The 16,084-nt window shown below is 49.9% G+C and overlaps 5 protein-coding genes across 5 annotated transcripts; all 5 read left to right on the forward strand.

Moving 5' to 3' along the window:
• Positions 1-931: 931 nt before the first annotated feature.
• TERG_07650 (uncharacterized protein) lies at positions 932-5,309 on the forward strand (the record flags this gene model as incomplete). Its single annotated transcript, XM_003231985.2, has 3 exons — positions 932-1,627; positions 1,719-2,632; positions 2,699-5,309. Exons 1-3 carry the CDS (start codon positions 959-961, stop codon positions 5,307-5,309), a joined length of 4,194 nt encoding a protein of 1,397 aa, XP_003232033.2. The 5' UTR covers positions 932-958.
• A 714-nt stretch (positions 5,310-6,023) lies between these two features.
• TERG_12574 (uncharacterized protein) lies at positions 6,024-8,855 on the forward strand (the record flags this gene model as incomplete). The annotated part of the gene is made up of 1 exon (XM_047751518.1): positions 6,024-8,855. The coding sequence occupies one exon, from the start codon at positions 6,024-6,026 to the stop codon at positions 8,853-8,855; it is 2,832 nt and encodes a 943-aa protein (XP_047607306.1).
• Positions 8,856-10,359: 1,504 nt separating this feature from the next.
• TERG_12575 (uncharacterized protein) lies at positions 10,360-10,953 on the forward strand. The gene has a single exon (XM_047751519.1). The coding sequence runs from the start codon at positions 10,410-10,412 to the stop codon at positions 10,902-10,904; it is 495 nt and encodes a 164-aa protein (XP_047607307.1). The 5' UTR covers positions 10,360-10,409; the 3' UTR covers positions 10,905-10,953.
• Positions 10,954-11,975: 1,022 nt separating this feature from the next.
• Positions 11,976-13,466, forward strand: TERG_07652 (uncharacterized protein; the record flags this gene model as incomplete). The annotated part of the gene is made up of 2 exons (XM_003231987.1): positions 11,976-12,978; positions 13,051-13,466. 2 exons carry the CDS (start codon positions 11,976-11,978, stop codon positions 13,464-13,466), a joined length of 1,419 nt encoding a protein of 472 aa, XP_003232035.1.
• Positions 13,467-14,805: 1,339 nt separating this feature from the next.
• On the forward strand, positions 14,806-16,083 carry TERG_07653 (uncharacterized protein; the record flags this gene model as incomplete). Its single annotated transcript, XM_003231988.2, has 1 exon — positions 14,806-16,083. The coding sequence occupies one exon, from the start codon at positions 14,806-14,808 to the stop codon at positions 16,081-16,083; it is 1,278 nt and encodes a 425-aa protein (XP_003232036.2).
• Position 16,084: the final 1 nt, after the last annotated feature.

Below are 16,084 nucleotides of genomic sequence, written 5' to 3' on the forward strand. Positions count from 1 at the left end.
GTAGCTTCGCACCACACGCTTCTAAGTAGCTAGCCAGGTCGCCGGCCTCCAGATATAACTCCATCCCCGTCATCTCCACCTCGCTGCCTATCATCTTGTCTGTTCGTCTTTGATCCCTAACAAAAAGACCCAAAAAGTCGCTCCTGCGGCATGTCCCAAACAGGCTTAGCGCCTTCACCAGCCAGCGTTTCGTCTTTTTGCTCTTTTTTTTTTTTTTGTCGTTGAAAAGAAACGCAAGCAAAGAAAGAAACAACAAACGAGAAGGAAAATCCCGTCCGAAGGCGACGCTTCAACGAGCAGCTCGAACGGCGCAGAGTCGGCTGTTGCAAGGGATCCCACTGCTGCTGAATCCTCGCCGTGTGCGCTCTCAGTCTCGGTCTGCGCTGGGAGGGTTTTGGCTGGCGAGAAGCGCGCCAAGCTGACGTTGTGGCTTGCCGCTCGCTGCGGGCTGGGGAAAGACGAACCTCACCGACACAAAAGGCGTGGACGCTGAAAAGTCGACGGCCATCCCTGGATTTCGACCTTCGTCCGCACGAGACCTTCCCGACCGACGCTGCCTGTGCCTCTGAAAGCCTCTCCCCGTCGCCTGTCTCCTGCCTGCTCCCACCGAGGGGGCCTCTCGTCCACCCGCTGCCCGTCCGAGCTGCCTGACCCGGCCCGTGTTAACAGGCGCATCCCCCGTTTGCTCAGCGTGCTCGGCCAGCTAGTTCCAGGCACCCGCATTGTCGTGAGAGCAGCGCCCCCTGAGGCGAGACGAGACGAGACGACAGAGTCGACCTCCCACAACTGTTCTGTTCCAGGGAGAGAGCATACGCGACGAGAAAAAGGGTGTACGGAGTACTCCCATCGCTTGTTTATTTTGCCTTTTGAGTCAAAAGTACCGTTTCTCTCTCTCTCTCTTTTTCTTCTCTTTTAAACGGAAGTCTGGTCGCGATCGATCCAGCCAAGGGTCGGAGAGATGGAGCCCATCATCATGGACGGAGATATGGACAATATCATGGACGACAGAGACACTCTGTGCTTCGACCCTTCGGTGCTCAATGCCTCGACTCCCAGCCTCAGCCGGGACTTTGAAGACATGTTCTTCCGGCCGTCCAGTGCTCCCCAGCTTTCCGACGCCATGTCGTGCTTGTCCCCTTCCGAAATGCCAAACAAGTCTCAGAATGACGTTCCACCAGCGGGCTCAACCCCGTCGGACACTCGATCAGACTCTCCAGAAGATTCTAGCCACAGTTCCTCGATGGATTCGCCTACTGGCCATCTGCGGAATGCCTCGCTGGCCTCCAACCACTCCGGACTCTTCAGTCCAGACAGCACCGCAACTGAACGATATATTCCTGGCTGGCCAAACGCAGATCAGCTCTCCCTGGGCGACGAAAGTGCCTTTCTTGGTCAGGAGAGCGGCGGCCTTTTGGCCAGGGATGACTCCATGGAGCATGATGTTGAGTCGAGCAACAAAGCGATGGCCTCAGCCTTTGACTTTGATAGCGCTGCCAGCAGTCCCAGTCCACTCAAGATGGAGCTCAATACCGAAAAGAGCAAACCAACCGTTTTCAAACAATCGTTCCGCACACCTTCTTCCTCCACCTTTACCGGATCCTCCAGTGATGCAGGCTCATCGCAACAAGTCAGTACTCTCCCATTCCATCAATTTATTTACATGTATCGCCGAAGATATCATTATTTCCTCCAACAAAGATACTAACTCTTCTCTGTAGCAGTCAGCTGTCGTAAACCCGTTTGTGTTCCAAAGTCCTGGTGACTCTACACCGCTTTACACCGGACAGGGGCTTTGGGATAGTCGAGGCTCGCAGTCAGCTCTAAAAGACGCTTTTGGTGGGATCGGTATGAACAGCGGCTCGCCGCTTTCAGCGACATTATCTCCGACCTCTACGTTCAGGTCACCGCGCCAGGCCTTCGAATCGCTAAAGTACACTCCCGGGGTGGTTTTTCCTCTGAATGACCGCAATCCAGCTGTGTTCCACCCAAACATCAGCATGGAGAACTATATTCGCCCCCGCCTGATTGTCCATCCCACTTCGCTCAAGTCTCGCGTCGAAACGCAAATCCCCATCAAGTTAACTCTCTACCCGATGCCGCCTGGAGTTAAGAAACTGCGTCTTCCAAGCCACGCCATCTCCAAGCCAAAGTTCCTCGCCAAGCCTGATATCAAACGGTCTCCAGATATCCTAGAACTCCGCGCCAGTGTACTATGCACAAGTGCCATTCAGGACAAGAAAAAGCGGGAGAGAGCCTTTGCAAAAGCCCGGGGTGAAGATGTCAGTTCAAAGTCTGCCAAGGACTCGGAGGAAAGCCAGGGCGACGAAGACCTTCCACTGGGAGGGGCGGAAGTCAAAATCTGTGCTGGCTGCATCCAAAGAGAGAGAAAGCGTGCGTCGCGGAAAAAACAGCGGAAGCCGGAAGAAGACGAATTGTTCCAGAGAGACGAGGATAAACGGGTTATTGTGTTCAACACCACAGAGATCAAGGACTGGACAGATCCTCCTAGAACCCCTAACTCGACAAACTGTGATCCTTCTCTGCCCATTGCGCCCCTTGGTGCAATGCAAGTAGAGTTGCCAATGAGAATTGCGTGCTATTGCAGACATCAGAACGAGAAAGTGGGCTTCCAGTAAGTTATTGCATAACAGCCTTGTTTTTGTCTTATTATATCGCAACATACTAAATGGAGACTTAGGGTCCTTTTTACCATCTTTGACTACTTGGACAACCCAATTGCTCAAGCAATTACCAATTCCATCATGATCACCGATGACCATAAGACACATGCGCCAGCAAACTATGCCGCAGCTCCCAGTTCTACAGTAACGGACCCCCAGTTCCCACCTGCGGCAATGTTCCCTGGGAACCCCGGGATTGATCTGTCGAAGCCTTTCGTGCATTCGGTGCCCTATAAAATGTCTCCTTCCGCCAACGATCTGCAAGCACTCCGAAATCGACAATACCCATTAACCCCCGTTTCCTCGAATCAGTCTCAGAATAATAATAATACAACTGCAACTGCTCCTATCACTACCCCCCGGAACCTCTCTCGCCAAGCCTCTCCTTCTGACGGTACTGGGCCTCTGGCGAAGCGACGGAAGCAGAGCGGATCTGGGAAAGTTCCTTCGGGATTGACCATGTCACGAATCGAGACCCAGAGAACGTCCCCATCTGCTAGCAACTCTCCCTTGCCTTCAAGTCTTTCATCTGCCAATGGAAACTCAGATAAGGCCTATGTCACACCTGCGATGCTCAACCCACAATTCATCAATGGGCCGCCCACACCAAACAATAATGATGGGATGTTCTTTAGTCCACTCGAGACCGCTAACCCAATAGACAACATGGGACAATCGTCCTTGGTATCTGCACCGAATTCCACTCACCCAAGCCGCCCCGGTTCCCCTCGCACTAGGTCTCAGGACCAAGTTGCAGGATTATCCAGTACAGATACTCAAAACCATTCTTGGAACGTGCCGACGGGACTTCCTCCGCCACGAGTACCCTCAATGATTCATAAACTTGTCCCAGCAGAGGGCTCAACTACCGGTGGAAGTGAGGTGACTCTCCTCGGTAGTGGCTTCTACCCAGGTATGGAGGTTGTTTTCGGTGATACCTTAGCTACCACTACTACTTTCTGGGGTGAGAAATGTCTGAACTGTCTTACTCCGCCTTCGGTGAAGCCGGGCACAGTCCCAGTTGTCTTTAAGCATGAGCATCCTCGATTGGGACAGCAGCAGCCAGGACAGCCCATAATCCCGAAACCACAAATCTTCTTCCGTTATGTGGATGACCGCGAGCTGCAAATGTATAGGATTGCGCTTGGGATACTGGGTCAGAAGCTTAGTAACCCTGCTGATGCCTATCAAACTGCACAGCAAATCATGGGGGGCAACGGAAATAGTTTGTGGAATCTTCAAAATAATTTCCAGGCTGATGGCGGTTCTGGAGGCCAGCAAAGACAAGCTCCGGGCAACAACCAAAGCGCGAACATCACGGACACCGACGCAAAGATGCTGGTGTATCTTGAGTTCATGGACTTGGATGGCAATCCCGGCTCTACAAAATATAACTCTCGCTCACCATCTGGACAGACTCTCCTCCACCTTGCTGCTTCATTAGGGTTGACTAGGTTCGTGGCGGGCTTGCTTGCCCGAGGAGCTAACCCTGATGTCCAGGACAAGAATCATAACACCCCGCTTCATTTGGCCGCTCTCAGTGGACATACGCATATTGTCCATCGCCTTCGGCTTGCCGGTGCCAATATCACAGCGCCTAATCTGCGCGGCTTCACTCCTGCTGACCTTGCAACCACTCTGGAAACACACCGTGCTGTAATTGCTTCTACCAATCACTACCGCTCAAGAAGCGTGGGATCAACTTCCCCCTTGCGCCGCAGACCAAGCTCTGCTTCTCTCGACGGATTCTGGGAGCCAACGTCCTCCAGCGATGCACCTGACACTGAAGAAGATTCCACCGATGATTCAGACAGTGGACGAACGTCAGATGTGCCAGAGTTACTGTATGCACAGCCTAAACGCACCAAATCAGAATCCCGCAAGGAGAAGAAACAATATTTCTCCATTCCTCGGAAAACTAGCGTTTCTCAATCATCTACCCTCGCTTCTCCCGAGGCTGATGTTGTCGCTGGCATGGCACGCAACCCGTCACCCCCCGTGGCATTGGTTGCTTGGCGAGACCAGCTGGCAGCTCAAATTCACCAGTTCCAACAAAACGTCAACCGAGCATTCCCCAACCTTCCTAACCTTCCTAATCTACCAAACCTCCCGGCATTGCCTACACTACCTCAAATGCCTACGCTCCCTCAGATACCGACCCTCCCCCAGATTCCAACTCTTCCAGACTACCAAACTCACCCAATGATCCAACGTATCAGCTCCCTTGTTCCACACAGGCCAACATCGGCCTGGTCTACGAATATTATGAAGGACGGCTGGGGCAGGTTAACTGGCAACTCCTCACCACCGGCTTACGAGGAGCTATACCCTCATGAAACCGACTCTGGCTACGCTGACAAGAAGTCTTCCATGGTCGAAGCTGCTCTAGATGCCGCGGCAGACCAACACTTTGCGGAAGCAGAAGCCTCATCACGTTCTCATGCTTCGTCCTCTAAGGAGGAATTTGGTGACATGACTATAGGCGACAGGAATATCTCGAAAGTACACCAGGATCAGCTCAGAAAGGCACACGCACAAAAGATGAAGAGATTCCGCAGTGACCGTAATCTCTTTGTTATTTGGGTAAGTTATTTAAAACATTGCTTTAGATTCCTCCTCGTAACATAACTAATCTCTGTCTTTTTAGATTCCTCTCCTGATAATTATTGTTGCGGCGATGCTGAAAAACCTCATTCCTGATATCTGGCAAGCTGTTTCTTACGGATATGAGCTCGTAATGTCTCATGTCAACCCGCCGGTCCCAAACCGGAATCTTCTAGCTACTTAGTGCAGAATCACTCTGTAGCGTGCCTTTGTTCTTTTGCCGTTTATTTCGTTTGAGCGCTTGACTTCATGTGTTTGTATTTCAGGAGGGCGACCTGGGTTTTGTTTTGCTGTCAGGGGTCTGCGAGTTGAGACAGACTCCAGTCTCCGATTGTACATTTGTTCCTTGTGGAAATTGGGGCGGTTATTTTCCCGCTAGTTTTCTTCTTCTGAAGTCTCACATTTGTTAGGGTAGCTACAGAGTACATTTTTAATAGAATATTGACATCTTATCATGATGAATGTTGAATCCCTGAATTTCCCTTAGGTAGTTTGCAAAAAAAGGCTGGAGGTTGAGTTAAAAGCAACGCCAAGACATGGCCCTCTATCCACCGTTTGGCTAAACTTGACCTCGCCAGCGCAAAACGCCCAAAGCCGCCCTCACAACGCTGAGCTGGACGCTTGATGAGTGCAGAATAATATGCTACTCCTGTTACTGGTGAAGCTCTGGTCGTCATGGACGCCACCCCTCACTTAAATTCGAATAATGTAACCGGTATGCAATAGTACTGAAGCTCTATGCGGAAGCCTGATAACTTACTCCTTATCCTTGCAGTCGAGTATACCGACCCATTCGGCCTGTTTCCTCAAGTCAAGCCGCTCCTATCCCAAGTCCTTCCCCTCCGAAACCTCCACTGGAAGTCTTCGACTCGGCCAGTCCGCTCGATTGACTCCCTGCAAATCGATTTCAAACCCGCCCACACGGTAGCAGATGACCAGAAGCGACTCAGCGATGGCGCAAGCGGAGCGGTATCGCAGAGAAGACACCAGATACCTGGACTATTACAGACACCATATTTAAAGATATATTTGTTACGATGTGATGATAACGAGACGTATAAGACGACCTCTAGAAAGACGTTACGAGAATGGATAAAAACTAGGACATCCGCTGCGCCAACTGGACCTGATAACCACGATGCGTTCGAATGGTTAATTCTTCACGTCATACCATCGACTGCACCTAGCCCTGAAGTGACAGAGAAGGCCACACCATCAAAATGGCCTGGGAGAGGCTCGACTTCGGTCCTTGAGAAAGTAAAGGCCGATTTCAACGGATCCTCAAAAACCGCAGTTGACCGTGTTGCGCAGCTGAGGATTCCAAAAGCGGATGCGGATAAGAAACAGCCTGAATTAACGGCGCAATTGGATGAGCTTGTCGCGAAGCTGAAATATTTTATTCTCACATCTTTTGATTTGCGCGTGGGTCAATATGAGGCTGATATCCGTGAGAAGGACTCACAGAGAAGCCTGCCGGGCTGGAACTTCTGCACTTTCTTTATACTAAAAGAGGGTCTTTCTCTTGGCCTTGAAAATGTTGGGCTTTTCGAGGATGCTCTTATAGGATATGATGAGCTTGCTGTCGGACTGGATTCGGCACTGCGAGATCAAATCTCGGGCACGGGAGACCAGCACGGAGGCACATTTCTAAATTACAGCAAAGACCTCAAATCAAAAGCTGAGGCTGCTCTGGCTGCAGAGTCGTCGGAAAAGGAAGAAGGATCCAGTTCATCAGAGGATGAGGATGAAGATGAGGACGACAATGATGGTGACCGTGATGAGCTTTTCTCAAACCCCATTGCACTGGATCAAGATATTTTTCCACTTCAGCCCCAACAGAAACCATACAGAGATATGATTCTTGCAAATAACATATCTGTCTTTGATTTTCGTGTCTATATCTTTTCGAGGCAGCTACTACTCCTCCTCAAAGCTGCGCGGTCACCCCCATCAAATCGTCAAAGTAGCTCCCAAAAAAGTGCGGAGAAGCATAACTTGACACTTCTCGCCGAGATCTGTGAGAGAGCTAGCGAGTTTATTACCCTTGCTTGCCGAACGTTGCGGAAAGATGTCGAAACTGGACTGGCTCAGTTAAAACAAGCTCCGGATCCCTCCAGGAAGGAGAACATTATCACAAATATCGTTTCATCCTGGGCCTACGCAGCCGTTTCCCAAGTCCTTATTCAAACGTCTACTAAGAGCCTTGAGATTCCCAAAGTTTCCCTAAGGACGAGCAAGGACCTAGTTGATGCAACTGTTCTTACCAGCTTCGCCACGGGAGCAAGGCCAGAAGTTCTTAAACGGACCAGTTCATTGATGTCCTCTACTTCAAGACCTAATTCCGTTTTAGCCTTAAACCCATTGGGGTCCATCATGTCCGCACCGCAAAAAGCCGGCGGTATAGAGTTAGCCGCGGCCCAGGCTGATTTGTATCACCTCGCTAGATGCCAGTTGGGAGCACTTGGCCGGAGGAGAGGATGGGGAAATAGATGGCATAGTATGCCATTGCTGCTCAATGGAAAGAACGGCTTCACTGAGGTTTCGTTGAATGACGAGCCCATAGACAAAAGACGACCCCCAGTGGTATCAACGTCAGCGGGTGTAGAAACGCCTTGTCTGGCTCTATCAATGGAGTCAGAAAAGAACTTTAACTGCCTTTATGAACAGATTACAGACCAAATATTCCGTCATAATGTTGCAGCGAACCGATTCAAGTCTGCGGAAATAATGATGGCTGATATTGCACTGCTGAAGTATGAAACGGGTGACTATGCCTTAGCAGCATCATACTTTCACCAGCTCTCCAATTTTTACCGCAGCAATGGTTGGGAGACGTTAGAAGGCACAATGGTAGAGCTATACAGTCAGTGCCTAAAGCAGCTGGACCGCAAAGATGAGTTCGTTCATGCTCTTCTGAGACTACTCGGGATATATTCCTCGACCATTCAACCTTCTTTGATATTGCAATCTAGCATAGGTTGCAAGGTTGAAGGATACGTTGAGGATCTATTTGCAGTCTCTCAGTCGCTTTCCAAAACGTTTCCGGTTCTTATTAAAGATTTTTTCAGAGATATCCAAGTCCAACCCGGCATTTCTCACTTCCAGGATAGAGACGGGTTCCAGGCACAGCTGTCATTGAGATACGCTCTTGGGGAAAAGATAAAAATTGACAATGTTAAGATGCGCCTCGTTAATGCGTTAGAAATACCAAACAACGAGCTGTGGTTGGAAAATCCCGACTCGACTGTGGTAAAGTCGAAGTGGACAAAAATCTTGCTTGACTCCTCGGTAAGATTTGATATTCTACAATATTGTATAATGCTAATCTCTATTGTTTTTTACAACTGTAGACAACAGTACATGGAAAGTACTATGTTGACCGGATTGAGATGCGAGCAGGGAATATTACGTTCACACATGATTATGACAATCAAGTGGCTGCATCTCATATACTTCAAGACACGTCAAGCAAGTCGCTTACTTCCGAGGCAGAACGCCCATATGTGGTCTGTTTCCCCGCTGTCAACGCGTTTATCGGAAAAGTTTCTCAGTCGAGAGCTATCAACTTGATTGGGCATCGAAGCCTGGATATCGAGTTGAGTTCTGGCTGGAACAATATTTCGACCGGCTGTTTACGGTTGCGGCCAGCAACTGCCGGGCTACGTCTCATCATTTCAGAAAGCTCACTCATCGACGGGCCTCTTACTCTGTGTGAGGAGATAAAGGGAGGCAGAATATGTTTCACTTCCTTCGCCCGAGCCTCCACTGCTACGCTTCGAGTGCCGTACAGCATGGAAGGAACCCAGACATCACTCTCAGTTTCAGTGGAAGTTGAATATGAGACACCCATGGGGCAATTTGTCTACATCGGCTCATCCTCCGTTGTATCAACTTTACCTGTCAGTGTGAATGTCCAGGATTTATTCCAGGATGAGCAGCTTTTTTCCAGGTTCAGCATCAGTCCTGGAATGCTGATACCTATTCGCGTGTTTAGCTGCGAAATGAAGAGCTCTGGCAAATATGATGTACAAACGAGTGTACAGGAGGGTGAAATAATGGATGTGTTCCCGAAACAGCCGGCATCATTGTTGTACAAAATCAGGCTCCGAGACGATTTCCAACCCGAAAAAGGCTCAGGTTCCACTCAACCGTTGAGCCTCTCAATAGAGTTTGCCTGTCTGAACGAAGAATGCCTGTCGGTTCTAGAAGATCGGTTTACGAAGGATGTCGAAGCAAGTCCCTTTGCAGGAATGAAGCAGCTCCTGGTTCCGTTCTTGCAAACGGCTTTTAGTGCTATCTGGACGGCTCATACGTTAGAAACGATTGGCCTGACGAGAGAAATAGAGGTGTATAGTTACGAACGTATGCAGTGGAGAGAGGCCGTTGAGAGCATGGATGGTGATACGCAGACACAGCTGGTGCAGTGGCTCAGAGAGTGGCATAATGTAAGTTCCCATTGGTTCTTGCCCCTATGGTGTGTAGTCAATGATCCGCAGGCTAATTCGGCCCTCTGAACCTCCTGGTATAAATAGATGAACAAGACTATACCTCTACCAAACGACCGACCGGTGAATGCTGTTCGGCATATTACCATCCCTGTTGATATTCCGGATGTGCAGGTCGTCCATACCGCAAGGCTAGTGCTGAAAGATATTTCTCCCGGGCAGACCCATGTGGGCGTCGATGACATGATACCTGCAGAGCTGATAATCCGGCATACAAGACGCTGGTGTGAGGTGGCCGAACGGGAGCCCCAGTCATCCCTCGAGTTTACATATGAAATTATAGCCAGCCCGGACGTGTGGGTTATTGGTGGCCGAAGACGTGGAAACTTTACCTGTGCAGAGGGCGAGGAGAAACGGTTCCGGCTGTTGCTTCTACCTCAGCGAGCTGGCCATCTACTTCTCCCATCGGTCGATATCAAGTCCTTTGCAACCGGGCCAGGCGAGCAGCAGCAGCAGCATCACCGCTTGTCGTCGCCTACGGGAGGCGAACATCTACTACAGTCCGACAGTAGCTTTGCACCTCGCCCGCGCAGGCTCATCTCGAGCGAGCTGGACTACCGCAGTCATGGCGAGACGGTCCTGGTCAGCGCCGACCTCCAGATGACGACCATCAACCTGGATGGGTTTGGCGACGCCGCTGCAGGAAGTTGGCACGACGCTGAGCGCAAGACCGACGCCGCCGTTGCCTGATTCCCCCTTTTCTCGATGCCCTCCCCTACGTGCTCTTGCAAGCCCACACCACGGATACCCATCAGTCATGCCACTTCTCATTCCATATCAGCCTCGGAACCACATGCACGAGCTGGCCCGCGAGATGTGCAATCGCCAGACGCCCATTGGCGCTCTGCCCTCTCCCTGCTCGCTGCCTGATGCGCATAATCCTGGGAACCGCGCTCGGTGCTGGTCGGGCCACTGCTTTTTGTTGAATGAAACACGCGGCTGTATTTGCAGTACAGATCCCAACAAAACGGGCAGCAGCCAATCAGCGCTCGAGCTGGCGTCTTGTTTTTTAGTGTTTACATGGCGATACCAAGTTTCCGTACATGTATCAGCAGAAATGTACTATAAGATGGTAATATCAATACTCTATCTTATCGCAAAATTTTGTGACTAAGCAGGTGCCTGTACCTTAACTTTAGCGGAGCGGGAAGGCGGTGAAGGGGGCAGAAAAAGGCTACTTCGACGGCGGGAAAGAAGAAGAAAAAGAAGGAAAAAGGCGTGGCGGAGGCGAGACGGCGAGTCGGGCGGGCAAAGGCAAGAGAAGGCGCTGGCTCTGGCTGCGATGGCTTCTGCTCGTCTGCGGTACTGCGGCTGGAGAGAACCTGTGGACGTAGCAAGGCGGACAATACTAGGGAAGAAGAATTAGTAAAAAAAAAAAAAAGGGCAACGTTGAAAAAGAGTTTTCTAGTGGTAGAAACAAGGTTTGCTTGTTGTCGAATTAAACATCCGTGCCTGTATCGCCTGTTACAGTCCATTATTACGCTGCTAGTCGACGTCTCTCAGGGTGGTCTATATAGAGGATGGAGATAGATAGAAATAAAAGGCCGACCTGCTGGCAATGATCAAGCGACATTCTCCTGGGCGATGCATGAGCCGAAGTATCCTGCTTGTCCGTCGCACAAGGCCACACAGTCCACTCTTTTTGCCTTCCCTGCGACGATCGAGAAGTTCGCCTGGTATGCGTCGTATCAATACCCGAATACCAAAAATACGCGAACCCATTTAGAGTTTTTTTTCCCTGACGACTTTTTTTTTTTTTTTTTTTTTTTTTTGATAAGAGGAAAAAGAAGGAGAAGAAATAAATAAGAGAAAGAAAGATATCAAAGACACCAGCTTCACTTCCCACACATTGGGTGGCTTCTTTACGCGCAACTTCACCGTTATCACTCACAGTAACGGCCTGTCTCCCTGTAAGTGCAATCATTTAGTAGGAGGGCTCTTGTCATCATTCTTTCTTTCACGGCTGCTCTTTTGCGGGTGGCCAGAAGGGGGCTGGAAGACATGGCTGGAAGACATGGAAATGGAGGAGACAGTAGCAGATGCTAACAAACCAGTCTATAGTGAGAAGACAGAGTGCTCCTTCAAAGGAGTAGCTAGTTTAGCTGTCTTGTTGCAGAACGCGAAGACTCGCTTCCTTTCTCTCACCTCCTGACCGCGGGTTGAAACCCCACGTTTCGCTGATAAGATGGCCTCTACCGCTCTTCCTGCTGGAGCTGCCACTCGCAGACAGACGGCGGCCTCTTCTTCCGCCAGCTCTGCCACAGCCTCGCCTCTGGACACTCCCCAGCATATGTCTGCATCTGATACGTCTCTCTCCTCTGAATCTGAAGACCAGCAGGACTCCGAAGTCGGCAAGTTGGTCGACACTTATGGCAACGAGTTCCAGCTGCCAGACTTCACCATCCAGCAGATTCGTAATGCCATTCCAGCCCACTGCTACAAGCGTGATGGCTTCCGCGGCATGCAGTATGTCCTGAGAGACATTGCCTGTCTTGCTACCACCTTCTACATCTTCCACAACTATGTCACTCCCGAGACTGTCCCCTCGACCCCAGTTCGCTTCGTCCTCTGGGGGCTGTACACTTTCATCCAGGGTCTGTTTGGAACCGGTATCTGGGTCCTGGCTCACGAGTGCGGCCATCAGGCCTTCTCGACCTCCAAGTTCTTCAATGACACCGTTGGCTGGGTCTTGCACTCCTCTTTGCTCGTACCATACTTCTCCTGGAAGATCTCTCACGGAAAACACCACAAGGCTACCGGAAACATGCAACGTGACATGGTCTTTGTCCCCAAGACCAGAGAGGCATATGCTTCACGCATTGGCCGCTTGGTCCATGAGCTCGATGAACTCACTGAGGAGACTCCCATCCATTCCATTATCGACATGGTTCTCCAGCAGCTTTTTGGATGGCCCATGTACCTTTTCACCAACGTTACCGGCCATAACTTCCACGAACGCCAGAGCGAGGGACGTGGAAAGGGCAAGAGTAACGGTTTCTTCGGCGGTGTCAATCATTTCAACCCCAACAGCCCATTGTACGAGTCCAAGGACGCCAAGCTGATCTTGCTCAGTGATCTCGGCCTGTTGATCGTCGGATCCATCCTGTACACTCTTGGAAGCAAGTTCGGATGGTTCAACATGTTTGTCTGGTACTTCGTCCCATACCTCTGGGTTAACCACTGGCTTGGTATGTTCAGATATTCCTGCTTCCCTGTACCCCCTTTGGCTTTGTCAATTTGCTAACATGCCTGATCACCAGTTGCCATCACTTTCCTGCAGCACACCGACCCAACTCTTCCCCACTACCAGCCCGAGTCGTGGAACTTCACTCGAGGAGCCGCCGCAACCATCGACCGTGAATTTGGCTTTATCGGCCGTCAGCTTCTCCACGGTATCATCGAAACCCACGTTCTTCACCACTATGTCAGTACCATCCCCTTCTACAACGCCGATGAGGCCACCGAAGCCATTAAGAAGGTCATGGGCCGTCACTACCGCGCAGACACCAAGGACGGCAGTCTTGGATTCCTCCGAGCCATGTGGACCTCTTTCCGAACCTGTCAGTGGGTTGAGCCATGCGAGACAGCCAAGGGTGAAGGCAAGGGCGTCCTCTTCTTCAGAAACCGTAACAACATCGGCCTCAAGCCTGCTTCTCTCAAGCCAGTGAGCAACTGAATGATACCAGCCCGCAAAACTTCAACGGCCGAAACTCTATAATCAACATATGAACCGAAGTAAAACAAATAAAATCCAGATGGCAAAGGGAGAATATGACGGGAAACCGTAAAAAAGGCCGGCCATCTCACAGTGCATGAAGGAGGCTTACTTACCTAATATGACATATATTTTGTCATTGCAAGTGCTTGCCTGTCTGAAAAGAAAGCCAACGCATGTGGTCTTCTCCTTTATCTTTGTCACTTATCATGACTTCTATGTTTCAAGATTCTTTTCATTGTGTGAAATCAAGTCAGGCGTTGGGGAGTTGATATGCCAATGTTAGCCATCTTAATCCAGCGAGCGATAGAGTGACGCAAGCCCTTTGAGGATCCTCAGATTGTTCAAATAATGTTGTTTCAATTTGTCTCGTACCGTGCCCTTTAATATAGATTAGTTGATGGAAAACTCCCGGTTCATCCGGCATCCAGGCATCAGCAATGATTTTATAGACCAAGGTGGCCGCCAAGCCGGGTAAAGAAGAGTTTAAATTTGAACCTCAAAAAGATTACAAATGATTGCTGCATCATTGACCAATTGTCTAACAAGTCATAGCTTCACATCCAGATGATAATAATACTTTATACCGCCGCAAAGACGACGCGTACGTGAATGATGCAAGCCTCCGGCGGATAGCTGCTTGCCCTCATCGCCCTCCGCGCACCCCTCGAACCCGCTAATGGACCTATCCCTAACGCTGCCTGACCTCTCAACCAAGGCATACACACACCTACTACCGCTACTAGAACGGGCTGGCATTACGCTCAAGGAACTGCTAGTTCTTGATACTCTCGAAATTGCAAAGGCTTGTCGCGCACCAGTCACGGATATTCGAAACTTTACCGCACATGTTCTTAATGCTCTCCACCAGGATCTTGGGCTGAGAAATGGGTCACGAAAGGATGGAGATAACAACAAGACATACCTGCTGAAGCCAGGAGGCAACGGCGACCGCAGTGCTAGGGATGAGACAGACCGCAGCTCAGTAGCCAGAAATAGCATGTCCAAGGTGCTTCATCCACCCGTGACAGGACAAATCAGTACTCTAGATCCAATACTGGATTCTGCTTTGTCTGGAGGCATATCAACTGGATATCTGACTGAAGTGACTGGAGAAAGGTAAGTTGAACCCATGCGACAGTTCTTAATTCGAGGGAGCTTGTTTTATTATGACTCGTCATGGCTATGAAACTAACGTTTATACACCCATAGTGGTGCTGGCAAGACTCAGTTTCTGCTCCACCTGCTTCTCTCAGTCCAGCTACCAGCACCCCACGGCCTATCCAAAAATGCGTTGTATATGTCAACGGAGTCGGATCTCGCTACAAATAGGTTGAGCCAACTCATAAATGAGCACCGGACTCTCCAGGCTCTTCATCCGGAGACCCCTCGCCCATCATTGGATAATATTTACTCAGTTACTACCGTCGACCTCGAGAGCCAGGAACACATTATTAATTACCAAATACCAGTAGCGATTTTACGCTATAACATTGGAATTATCATAATTGATTCTATAACGGCGAATTACCGTGCTGAAAGCTCTACTGAGCGTGTATCTGGGCTCCTTGAGCGATCCGGTCAACTGAAGAAACTGGGTCACTTTCTCCGTACCTTGGCCGTGACGCACAATATTGCGGTAGTTGTGGCTAATCAGATATCGGATGGTTTTGAAAGTTCACTCCACGATCCCTTTCCAGAGGAATCCCGTGAGTATTCGGGGAGTCCTCTAGAGGCATCTTCTCCCAGTGCCGTTCCATCTTTCGTCCCAGCATCTCAACCCTACCAGCAATCAAAATCAGTCGAAAATCATTCACCTCGGGGTCGCTCGGCCAATTTACCTCAAGTCAATCTAGACACTTGCGAGCAAGAAGAGGATAGGTGCAATATCCCGGGGTTTAATTTGCTTCTCAGCCTTGATTATCAACAGCAATTTTTTACCGGCTGGGCACAAACCCCTCACTCATACCCGGGTGGTGGACCACTTGGAATATCTAAAGGGTTTAAAGTGCCTGCGTTAGGGCTTATATGGACGAATCAGATCGGGTGTCGAATTGTTCTGAAATCAACAAGCTCATTTCAACCTGCAGGTAGTTATCCACCGATTCCGGCGGTCCAAAATTCTAACGTCGATATGCACTGTATAAATCAAGACGATTCAATTGAACATCCGGATGGAAAGAGTGCGGTCAAGTGCAACGATCAAAACGATCCAGATCCTTCTGATAAGGGTCAAGAAACTGAAGTTCAGAAGGCTGCAGAGCATGACTCTACGCAACCCTTAAAATCATCTCAGGAAAGCTTTGCTATCCTGGAAGATGAATCTTGGAGTGACTATATGTTTGTACCTGCTTCGCAGTATCGAGGACGACTGCGGCAGATGGTAGTTGTATTTTCTCCATGGACTTCAGGAAATCCGGAACAGAACAGTAGCTATGATTTTGGGAGTAGGGATACTCATGAGGGCCAAGGCCGATCGTCCGTCAAGACAATGTTTGACCCAATGTACAATTCAGCGGAGTTTGAAATCCTACCACAGGGACTGAGAGGCCTAACCAGGACAGCCACCCATATATAGT

Source organism: Trichophyton rubrum, assembly GCF_000151425.1.
Source record: "Trichophyton rubrum CBS 118892 genomic scaffold supercont2.10, whole genome shotgun sequence".
NCBI lineage: Eukaryota > Fungi > Ascomycota > Eurotiomycetes > Onygenales > Arthrodermataceae > Trichophyton > Trichophyton rubrum.